The sequence below is a fragment of the Musca vetustissima genome, unplaced genomic scaffold, assembly GCF_032173495.1.
Source record: "Musca vetustissima isolate MV318-11 ecotype Yass unplaced genomic scaffold, APGP_CSIRO_Mvet_v1 utg11468, whole genome shotgun sequence".
Lineage (NCBI taxonomy): Eukaryota > Metazoa > Arthropoda > Insecta > Diptera > Muscidae > Musca > Musca vetustissima.
In genome coordinates, this window is record NW_026878103.1 from 53,541 (window position 1) to 66,065 (window position 12,525).

Here is a 12,525-nt window from a genome sequence, read left to right on the forward strand (position 1 = left end):
AGTTCGACCTACTTAAGGCGTGGATTCTCAAAATATTTTTTTCTGGCACCTACATAAGACGTGGATTCTCAAAATAATTTTTACTGAGAATAGAGGTTTTTATAGAGGTCGGTATAGAGATCACAGGTTTTTATAGAGGTCCATATATAGATCACAGGTTTTTATAGAGGTCGGTATAGAGATCACAGGTCTTTATAGAGGTCGGGGTATAGATCACAGGTCTATATAGAGGTCGGTATAGAGATCACAGGACATCATAGTGGCTAATTGGCCGGTATAGAGATCACAGGACTTCAAAGAGGCTAATTGGACGGTATAGAGACTACAGGGAGGTTTATAAAGAGACCAACATAGGGCGTGGATTTTTAAAATAATTTTTTTCTGAGAATACAGGTTTTTATAGAGGTCGGTATAGAGATCACAGGTCTTTTGTATAGCCCAATTGGCCAGTATAGAGACTACAGGGGTTTATATAAAGACGAAATGGTCTGTGTGTAGAGACCAAAGGTCTTTATAAAGACCAATAGGAAAGTATATAAACTTTAAATCAAATAAAAAATACACGATAAGAATTACAATTTGTTTAAATATTTTTTTATTTCTTTTGTTTCATATAAATTAAAAAATATAAAGTTTTATGATACGTTTTGTACATTACAGTGTGTTGCAGGTGAGGGTGGTATGTTGTTTTCATACAAAAAAACTTTACTTGTTTTTGGCAATTTCGAAAATTTCAATTTGGAGCCCCTTTGTGGAGGGGAGGGAGCAAACAGCTAATTACAGCAAAAACAAATTATGTATTTTTTGGGTTTTAACTACAGTTGAAGTGTGTGGTTTTTTTCATCACAACATTTTGAGCAGTATGGTGGGTTGGTGCGGGTGTATCGTGGGAGTTTGGTTATCTATCTTCTAATATATAATTTTTGGGTAACAAATAACTACCACACTCTATAGTGGGGACACATTGTTTATTTTTCTGCTAATTTCCATTGATTTTTATCTTCATTTCATTTTTAACTTAAAACTCTTATAGTAGGACGAAAATTATTTTAACTTATATCGAAGAAAATTTAATCACTCTCATCATCATCCTCATCTTCAGATTCGGCGGCTTTTTTGCTCTTTTTCGCTGGCTTTTTACCAGCTTTGCCACGTTTCTTGGCCGAACCGCCGCCATTTGCCGTACTGCCACCATTTGCTTCAAAATCTTTAACAGCTTCCTCGTAATTTTCTTTGGCCTGGGCGGCTTTGGCTTCCCATTCCTGGAGAAATATATAAGAATAAAAACAATTTAGAAATAAAGTCCAATAAAAATGGAAAATTTCAAAACTTACCGATTTGTCCTTCATGGCCCGCCATAATTCACCACCTTTTTTGGCAATTTCCGTAACTTTAATACCGGGATTTTCTTTTTTGATTTGCTCACGGGCTGAGTTCAACCAAAGCATATAGGCGGATAGAGGACGTTTTGGTTTCTCACTCATTTTTGTGGTAAATGAAGGTGGGTGGATGGGTGTGTGTGTGTGGGTGTTTTTTTAGTAGGGAAGGAGTGTGTTTCTTGGAAGAAAGATGTTGTTGTTGTGTTTTAGGAATCCCAAGAAATTTGTTTTTTTTTTTTTGTTGCTTTTGAAATTAGCTAGAAGGAAAGGAAATATAGAGGAGATGGTGTGGTGTGGTTAGAGAATGAATGGAGGATGTGGATGATGATGGGTTAAAGATTGATCATATATGTTTATAGTTCCATAAAGCTTTGAAAATTTGCCTATGCATTGCTACTACTGTACAAGTATGATTTTGTATTGAAAAATAATGTATATTAACTACTTTTTGAGTTAGCCGTCATATAATGGCACCCCCATTTTTCGATATTTTGTGGACTTTCGGCTCGTTTTCCCATTGAATAGGCTGAAATATGGTACTAAGAGTTCCGATTGGATAGCAAAAACTCTGTACGAAAAATAATAGATATAGGTCCACTTTTTATGATAGACACCATATAAGGATAACAACTAAATTTCGGTATTTTTGCACGTTTTTCAAACGAATTGGCTGTATTTTGGTACTTTAATATTTTCTCACTGGATAACAAATCTCCGTACCAAAAATTATCAATGTAGGTCTACTTTTTAGGATAGCCCCAGTTATATGGGTACTCCAAATATTCGGCATTTTCTGGAGATTTGACAGGTTTTCCAATAGAATTGGCTGAAATTTTGTTCCTTGAGATCTCATAGGGTAGCAGATCTCCAGGCCATCAATCAATATATACACAAGGTATATTTTTTAAATTTCCTAATTTTTTTAATTTTCTATTTTTTGGTTTCCTAACTTTAATTTTTTTTGTTTCTTAATTTTCTATTTTTTTTCAAATTTTCTATTTTTTTAATTTTCTTTTTTTTTAATTTTCTATTTTTATTTAATTTTTTTTTAAACTTACTTTTTCAAAGTTGTTGTTATTGCGGCGTTGTAATTTCTTTTTTCAACACAAACTTTCAAACAATTTCAAATAACTATTTTTTTAAACAATTCCAATTTTTTTATTTTGAAAATTTTTGCTAGGCAAAATAATTCCAAGTTATTATAATTATTAGAACTGTCTTCTTGAGATCCTCAACTTCAACTGCATGCTAGAGTCTGAACTGAGAGTTTAGCTGTCAAGCAGCCCAAGCCAAAAATACCTTGTAGAGAACAAAAAAAAAAAAAAAACAAACATGAGCATGTTTCATAGGATAATGCACAAATATATGAAAACAATTTAGTTGCCTGTTGTAGAGGATGAATAAATAATCCTAGGTAGGTTGGCAGCCGTGGTATTAAATACATACAACAAAGCCAGGCCAGCAGTCTGCCTTCTAGCAATTTCACACACAATGTTGCACAAGGCAAGGAAGAAAGCAAAACCAATCAGGCAGGCACCACACGTCAGCCAGTCACATTCACACAGAACAAAAAATCCCCTTGAAACCCAGCAGCAGCAGATGCCGCAATGGAAAGTGGCTCTCCATTTACCTAGTTGCTTGTGTTTTGTTATCCTTCAATATCCCTAAGTAGCAATTTTGTTTTATACAAGAATTCAAAATTTTCAAGAGTCTCGCCGAACAAAGCCATTTGTAATGGCGCAATTATCACACACCAAACACAAGCAATTTTGATAGGCCACCAACCAACCAACAACACTACTCCTCTATTAGGTAGACATATACAAAGAGCCGCCAAAGAATACGCCGCTATGTGTACTACTCTCTTAGTACAGACACAAAATAATGTGAAAAGGAGGAATTTTTTTGTTGTTGTTTTACAAAGTACAGCAAGCACCCAAGCAAAATCATGAACACGAAAAAACAAAATTACCAAACAAAAACCGAAAGAGCGGGCGCTTGCATGATAAAATGAAGAACATGCACTCTCTTGATAAATGAAGAACGGTGCCTGATCCAAAAATGAGCGCTCTCTTAATAATAATATGTGGGGGCCAAATGAAAGACTCCAACACTTGTCATTTTGAAGAGTTAACTGCGTTACACAAGTGTTACCGGGACTGTGTATTAAAACTACTTCTCACAAAAACCAAAAGAGCGGGCGCTTGCATGATGCAAAAAAGAAAAGGCACTCTCTTGATAAATGAAGAATACAGGCAGACAATGGAGTTGTTTTGCAAAACGGTGCCTGATGCACCAAAGAGCGCTCTCTTAATAAGAATATGGCTGGGGGCCAAATGAAAGACCCCAACACTTGTCATTTTGAAGAGTTAACTGCGTTACACAAGTGTTACCGGGACTCTGTATTAAAACTGCTTTTTCTCTTTCTCTGTCAACATGCACATTTGCCATATGATTAAGTAAAAGGCGGCAGTGGATGGCGTCTATCATTTATTCTTGGCAAAATGAATAAAATTCTTTAGAAGACCTTTTATAAAAAAAAATTATCTAAATTTGAATAAAAAACAATAAGAGAAGAATATGGAGAGAAAAAGCACTAAAGAATAACATCCAAAAACCAAAACAAAAAATGAACAAAATAAATGCAGCAAATGGGCAAACAAAAACCCGAATTTAAAAGATGCAGTAGCAGGCAGTGTAACAGAAGAAAATATTTTCCCGCCAAAAAAAAAGCTTAAAGGAATTTTATTTAAACATTTTGGTTGTGGTATGGCAGGCATATTGTGAAGAAGAAAATATGCCGCAGCCATCGGACAATGCAGGCTGGGTTTGTTGTTGCTAAATGTATCTAATATATTTCCGTTTAAAATGTTTACTAATGTTCTCTTTCTTCTTTTTAGGAAAGAAGGCTTTTGTTTGCAAGCAGAAGAAACAGCTGATTTTGAAATGGAAATTGGATTGGGATTCCAAAAAAAAAAAAAAAACAATTTCTATGCATGATGGTGGAGGGAGGAAAGAGGTTGATGGTTTGTAAAGAATTTATGGATCACAACAAAATGGATAAAGAAGGAAAACAAAGCCGCTGCTTGCTTGTCTTCGGTAAAACAGTATCAAAAACATAACAAGGAGTTTTATGGAAATCAGAGTTTTTGGGTTTTGCACCAACAACAACAAACAATAGAAAAGCGTTTCCATGACAGAGAGGTATACGATCCGAAACGACCCGAGTATTTCTCGGCCAACGTCTGTCACATCTCAGCCCATTGTGTAAAAGCCATTGGGCTGCTACAACAACAAAAAACAATAGAAAAGGGATTTCAATGCAAAAACAACAACAAAAGAAAAATGTTAACACACAATTTCCCAAGAAATTTAGGAGGATAATGAAACCTTTAAATTTAAAAACTAAAATTAAAGGCCAATTGGTCTGAGAGACTAAAGGTTTTTAAAGATACCAAATGACTTTACGCAGCCCAATTGTTTTGTATAGAGACCAATGGTCGGTATTTACACAGGCCAATTGATCTATACAGACAAAACCAAAGGACTTTGTAAAGAATGCAATTGGTCTATATAGAGACCAAACTTCTTTTTTGTTACTACTCCTAGGAAATAGAAAATGAGATATATCGGTCCACATTATGGTATAGTCCCATATATAACAATACCACAAAAATGGGATATGCTGAGGATTTTTGGCACGTTTTTTTTAGCGAATTGGCTGCAATGTGGTTCTGATGGGCTGTCATATCTTCCTACCAAAAAAAAATTGACCATGACATAGTTCGCGTCTCATGTTGGGTGTACAAAAAGATCGTCCTTTTTACTTATTTAAATTATAGGAACCATATAATGGAGAGTGATAATGATGAGGGTGTTGGATAGACTCCAATTGGTTTATATAGAGACCAAAGATCTTTTTTTGTTACTACTTCTAGGAAATAGAAAATGAGATATATCGGTCCACATTATGGTGGTATCTCCATATAACTAAATTGGATGTATGTGGTTCTGATTGGCTGTCATATCTTCCTACCTTCCTAAAAATTTACCATGGCATAGTCCGCCTAATGTTGGGGGTGATGTATTAAAAGTTCAATCTGTTTACTTATTTTAATTATAGGAACCATTTCATGGAATGTGATAATGATGCGGATGTTGGAGATTATGGAATAAATATATAGATTGGGGGAAACCAGGAAACTTACCTGAGAATTAAATTACATTTATTATCATTTTTTTACACTCTGCTTTTTTCATTCATAACACATTTGGACTTCATTTCACTACTCTCTACACTTTAACACTTTTCATAGAAATCCAATTTTTTTTTTCATAAAAAAGGAAGCAAAATATTAAGAAAAAAAAATATAATGGAAGTGTGTGTGTGTGAAAATGGAAATGTGGGAGATTAGGGAGATTGATTGTATATGTAAAAAGCTGAATGATGGGTAAAAGTTCATGTTGCTCGAATGTAAATATTTATGTATATTATTTAAAAAAAATTGTCAAGCCAGAATGTAAAAAAAAAAAAAATATTTTGAAAATTATTGAATTATTAAAGAAATCAAGTTTTTTTACACAGATTTTTGTTTTTGAAATAGTTCCTCCTTAAGTTTAGGCGACACGAATTTGGTAAAATCGATAAGATTAATTATTATTGGGGGATATTATTTAACCTGAAAGTAATACTTATTAATAATAATTTGTTGTAATTTTCTTATAATTTTTATTTAATATTTCTATTTATTTGTTTATTTCTCTATAATTATATTTTATTTTTAATAATTTTTGTATAATATTAATTATATAATTATTAATTTAATTTTTTTTTATTTTTATCTATTTCTGTTATTTTTTTATTTTTAAGATTTTGTAATTTTAAAATTTTTTATTTTTTATAATTTGTATTTATTATTTAATTTTTTGTATTTTTTAATTTATTTTTATATGTGGTACAGGGTATTGTCATTGTGCATATGTTTGTAACAGGCAAAAGGAAACGAGATAGACCCGTGGTTACTTTTGAGAATATGCATAGAATCACTTTTTAAGTCGATTTATGCATGTCCGTCCGTCCGTCTGTCCATGTTAAATTGTAAATAAAGTACAGGTCGCATTTTTGATTCAAATTGAATGAAATTTGGCACAGCTCATTTTGGCCCAAGGACGAACCCTATTGAAATTGGGAAAAATCGGTTCAGATTTAGATATAGCTCCCATATATATTTTTTCGTCCGATTTAATCTAAATGGTGTACCAAAGTCCCTATATATCCTTCGATTTGCACGAAATTTGGTATAGCGTTCTGAATTGAGTCTAGAACGAGATGTGTTAAATTTCGTGAAAATCGGTTCAGATTTAGATATAGCTCCCATATATATTTTCGCCCGATTTTCTGTAAATGTTGCACAAAACTCTCCTATTGTTTGTCAATGACGTTATTGCGTTTTGTTGAAAATGGTGCAGATGTAGCCATAGCTTTCATATGTTGTCTGATTGAGATTAAATTTTGAATAGTGCGACGTACCGAATATTGTGTATCAATTTTGCTTTACATAATTTTCCATAAATTTGTCCCCAGCCCGAATGAAATTAAATTTATCCTAGGTTGCAGAAAGGCATGAGTATATTCCTTCGAGTGAACATTGACATGCAATTGTTAGGGTACATATGTACCATATATGCTTAAAGTGGTGAAGGGTATCATATAGTCGGCCCAGTCCGACTTTACAACTTTCCTTACTGTTTCCTTACTGTTTTCTTATTTTTCTATTTTTATTTATTATATTTTTCAATATTTATTTATTATTTTTTCAATATTTATTTATTTATTATATTTTTCAATATTTATTTATTATATTTTTCAATATTTATTTATTATATTTTTCAATATTTATTATATTTTTATATTTATTATATTTTTCAATATTTATTTATTATATTTTTCAATATTTATTTATTATATTTTTCAATATTTATTTATTATTTTTCTATTTTTATTTTTTATTATTTTTCTATTTTTATTTTCAATGTTCTATTTTTATTTTCAATTTCAATTTATTTCATAAACGAGAATCTAGCCCAAAGGGCCAAGAGCGATTCACAAAACAACAAAAAAAAAAACTTAATGATATCTTAACGTCTATTCAGTTGGAGGGGTTCAGAACCACTGTACTTCAAAAACATTTATTATTACTATTATTATTCCATTATTTGATGTAGCGACCTATCACATAGGGCAAGGGACTTCAATATTATATCTACTCTCAACCACTAATTACAATTTACAGGTTTAAATATCTTATTATTATATCACAATTATCAATATAAAATATATAATTTATTATAGTTATATTTATTTAAATGTTGAAATCAGTTATGCAATAAAAACACAAACAAATAAACAAAACCCATGAATTTAAGATGAATTGAGGTTGAAGTAATCGTATAATTTATTATTATTTTTCTATTTTTATTTTTTATTGTTTTTCTATTTTTATTTTTTATTATTTTTCTATTTTTATTTTTTATTATTTTTCTATTTTTATTTTTTATTATTTTTCTATTTTTTTTTTTTTTTATTATTTTTCTATTTTTATTTTTTATTATTTTTCTATTTTTTATTATTTTTCTATTTTTATTTTTTATTATTTTTCTATTTTTATTTTTTATTATTTTTCTATTTTTATTTTTTATTATTTTTCTATTTTTATTTTTTATTATTTTTCTATTTTTATTTTTTATTATTTTTCTATTTTTTTTATTATTTTTCTATTTTTCTATTTCTATTTTTTATTATTTTTCTATTTTTATTTATTATTTTTCTATTTTTATTTATTATTTTTCTATTATAATTTTTATTCAGTATATATTATTTTTATCATCTTTTTATTATTATTATTTTTTTTAAATTTTTGATGTTCATAATATTTATTTATTTTATTTTTATCATTTATTATTTTTTTTCAATTTTCATAATATTTATTTATGATTTTTTTGTTATTATATTTTATATGTGTTGTTATTTTTTTTTTTTAATTTATATTTTTCTATAATGTTTTATTTACTATAATTCATTTTTATTTGTCCTAACCTTTCATCTTTTTCATATTTCCCTCCTTTCAATAATTAAGAACTTCCACCTCTGTGTTTTTATTTGTGAGACAGCCAAGCAGCTCAAACGGTGTTTTTGCTCTCTCTTTTCTTTTCGAGAAACAAAAACAAAGCCGTTACTCTTTTCATGTGACAAACACAATATGCTGCTCTTAATATGCCAAAAAGCATTGTGGCAAATAAACAAAGGGGGGAAAATGGCGCCAAAATTTCTATGAAGAAACCACAATTAAAGAGGAATGATGACAAGCGGCCTCATGCTCGCTCGCACTCTCTCTCTCTCTCTCTTTCAAATAGGAGAAACATTAAAAACCGTTGAAAGAAACAAAAAATGCTTTTTAGGCTAATTGGGAAAAACAAGAACGAACGAGAATGAATAGGATGAATACAGCCGGTGTTTTTTCTTTCTTTCCATTTCAAAGAAATGTTATATTAAAAAAATAATTTAAAGAAATAGAAAAATAAGATTTTAAATCTTTCTTTATTATATTGCAAACAAAAATGAGATAAATGTGTGTATTTCTCATAAGTAAACCGGTTAGGTTAAACAAAAATGAAACGAAAATCAATATGGCTGGCATTTTTTTTCCGGCGACGACAACGACAGCGAATAAAAAAAAATAATTGGGGGTAAATGACATTTCAATGCAAATAAAAATCAGAAACTTTTGCAAAAAAAAATCTCAAAAACTTTAGAAATTTATGAAATCATCATTTTAATTTAATTATCCATAAAATTCCAATTGGAATTACTGAAATTCATTTGCCGATTTTCACTTGGCTGCCCCATAAGAAACGCGTGCCCAGCAACTAAAAACTAATCGAGAAATGATTTGCAAAATTGTCTTACCTGAATTTCTACTTTTTCTAGCACACAGCAGCAAACGTTGCTCGTCGTCTAATTCCCAAACTTGCAGGTGGTAGGTAAACACAACAAATGTCCTTTTATTTTCCACACAAATTTCAAATCCTTTTGCTACACACAAAAAAACACAACTTTATTGCAAAACCGCGATGGCTAAAAACACACCAAACAAATCGAATCACCTTCAAAGTATTCTGCAGACACTCTGACTGTACCTCTATGGGAAATATTTGCACCAAGCCAAGCAGCAGCTACACTTGTTGTATGTTGCCACCTGTTCGAAAAACATCATCATAATAATAATCGATAGTAAATCCAATTGCCAATCGATAATTGTTATCGTTCGGACAGAGTTGTATTTTTGCATGGAATTTGCAAGCGGAAAGTCATGCATTTTGGGAAAATTTTTGATTTGATTTTGAAAAAAAAAAAAAATTAAAAGTTGAAAATTTTTATAGAATTGAATTAATTTGCATCACCCGATGAAAAAGTGAGCTAATATGTGCCGGGAGCTCACCCATAAGAACTATAAAAAAATGGGTTGAGGCTTCGGGTTAGTTGCCCACTCTCGGAAAACCCAACCTACTATGAAAAAGGAAAGAACAAGAAAACCAAACACGCCCAATGTTGACGACCCCCGCAAACGTATAAAGGACGCGAATCTGCACTTGGAATGTGCGCACGTTGTACAGAACAGGCGCAGTGTTCGCTTTGGCGGACGTACTCAAGAAGTAAAAAGCTGATATTGTCGTCCTCCACTTGGTCAACGCAGATCGGCCCATAAATCTTTCGCAGAATGATTTTTTCTCAAACACTCCAAGAGCTGACTCATTTGCTTGCGTAAGTACCCATGCTTCAGATCCATATAATAGCACGGGTCTTGTAGAGTGTGAGTTTGGTCTGGCGGGAGGTGGCCTTGCTTTGAGTTGTTTGTTCAGACCATAATAGCATCTGTTGGCCATCACAATCCTTCTCCGAATTTCAAAACTGATGTCATTCGTTTTTGTTTATGGCGGTACCAAGGTATATAACCTCGAAGCTGTAGTTCTCAAGTTCCACAGTTCGAGTCCCAGTCTAATGGACGTCTTGCGCGTTGATACCATCATCTTGCTCTTTTCGCCGTTTACTGCCAGACCCACTTTGGCAGACTCCTTCTCAATTTGTTCAAAGGTGGTTGTTACCGCACGCAATGTTCGACCCATTATATCGATCTCATCGGCATAGGCGAGTAACATGTGTTGTTTGGTGTACAGAGTGCCATTTCAGTTCACCTTTGCCTCTCGTAGGTCACACGACAATCACCTTGTCTGAATCCTCGTTCGGTATTAAAGGGCTCCGAGAGGTTCTTTTCGACTTTAGCTGTTGATATTGTGCCAGGTTAAAGTTATCCTTCATAGCCGTATTAATTTTGCAGAAATGCCAAACGCGGCTTGTCGAATGCGGCTTTATAGCCGACGAATATATGGAATGTGTCGATGTTTTTTTCGTGGGGTTTTCCAAGATTTGGCGCAGATTGAAAATCTGGTCAATCTGGTGGATTTGTCAGGTCTGAAGCCGTTGAATGTCGTTGACCATTGGCTTCAATCGTTCACACAGCACACTGGGTAGCACTTTATATGCGAGGGGAAGGAGGCTTATTACTCTATAGTTGGCTCATATCGTCTTGTCTCCTTTTTTGTGCACGGGTCTGGGGTATCCTCTTCGCCGCTACTTTTTGATACCAGAAGTTTTTCAAAATGCTCCTTCCTTCTGTATCTGTCACCGGGTTTCCTTCTTTATCTCTACAGGAGGATGTGCCTGCACCAAAGCCTTCGGTTTGGTGTTTTACCCGTCTATACTACTATCGGGACAAGAAGTTCTTTCGTCAAGCAGTTGGGTAAGTTGAGCGGAGTAGGCCTCTGCCACCTGTTGTGTTTGCAGCTTTTCGACGTCAAATTTCCGTGTTACATTAGATCGCACCTTTGCAGCTACATTAAGACGGATGCGTACCTTGGCTGGCACAAGGTAATGGTACGAATCGATATTCGCTGTGTGCCAAAAATTGTCGAAATATGGCCACATTTCGTTATAGCCCACTTTAGAGGGTCCACCGAATAAAACCAATTTTTAAAATTTTAGGCGTAGTACTGAAGCGATTTTCCTATAATTCGGTATTATTGTTACTCATGGGGTAGTACAGCTCTGTGCCAAAAATCATAGGATATGTCCACATTTTGGTATAGCTCTTTTTAAGGGGTCATCCGAATAAAACCAATTTTTAAGATTATAGGCACATTCCTGAAGCGATTTTCCTATAATTTGGTATTATTGTTACTCATGGGGTAGTGCAGCTCTGTGCCAAAAATCATAGGAATATGTCCACATTTTGGTATAGTTCCCTTTAAGGGGTCATCCGATTAAAACCAATTTTGAAGATTGTAGGCACATTTCTCAAGCGATTTTCCTATAATTTTGTATTATTGGTTCTCATGGAGTCTTGCAGGTCTGTTCCAAAAATTATCGAAATATGTCCACATTTTGGTATAGCTCCCTTTAAGGGGTCATCCGAATAAAACCAATTTTTATGATTTTAGCCAAAATTTCTGAAGCGATTTTCCTATAATTTGGTATTATTGTTACTTATGGGGTAGTGCAGCTCTGTGCCAAAAATCATAGGAATATGCCCACATTTTGGTATAACTCCCTTTAAGAGGTCCCCCCATTAAAACCAATTTTTAAGATTGTAGGCACATTTCTGAAGCGATTTTCCTATAATTTTGTATTATTGTTACTCATGGGGCAGGGCAGCTCTGTGCCAAAAATCATAGGAATATGCCCACATTTTGGTATAACTCCCTTTAAGAGGTCCCCCCATTAAAACCAATTTTTAAGATTGTAGGCACATTTCTGAAGCGATTTTCCTATAATTTTGTATTATTGTTACTCATGGGGCAGGGCAGCTCTGTGCCAAAAATCATAGGAATATGGCCAAATTTCGTTATAGCCCACTTTAGAGGGTCCACCTAATAAAACCAATTTTTAAGATTGTAGGCACATTTCTGAAGCGATTTTCCTATAATTTGGTATTATTGGAGTCGTGCAGCACTATGCCAAAAATCATAGGAATATGTCCACATTTTGTTATAGCTCCCTTTAAGGGGTCATCCGCATAAAACCAATTTTTAA

The 12,525-nt window shown here is 32.9% G+C and overlaps 1 protein-coding gene across 1 annotated transcript; it reads right to left on the reverse strand.

Annotated features, from left to right (window-relative positions):
- Window positions 1-1,070: 1,070 nt before the first annotated feature.
- On the reverse strand, window positions 1,071-1,487 carry LOC133322899 (high mobility group protein D-like). The gene is made up of 2 exons (XM_061531852.1): window positions 1,335-1,487; window positions 1,071-1,262 (listed from the first exon to the last, which is right to left on the reverse strand). The coding sequence occupies exons 1-2, from the start codon at window positions 1,482-1,484 to the stop codon at window positions 1,071-1,073; spliced, it is 342 nt and encodes a 113-aa protein (XP_061387836.1). The 5' UTR covers window positions 1,485-1,487.
- Window positions 1,488-12,525: the final 11,038 nt, after the last annotated feature.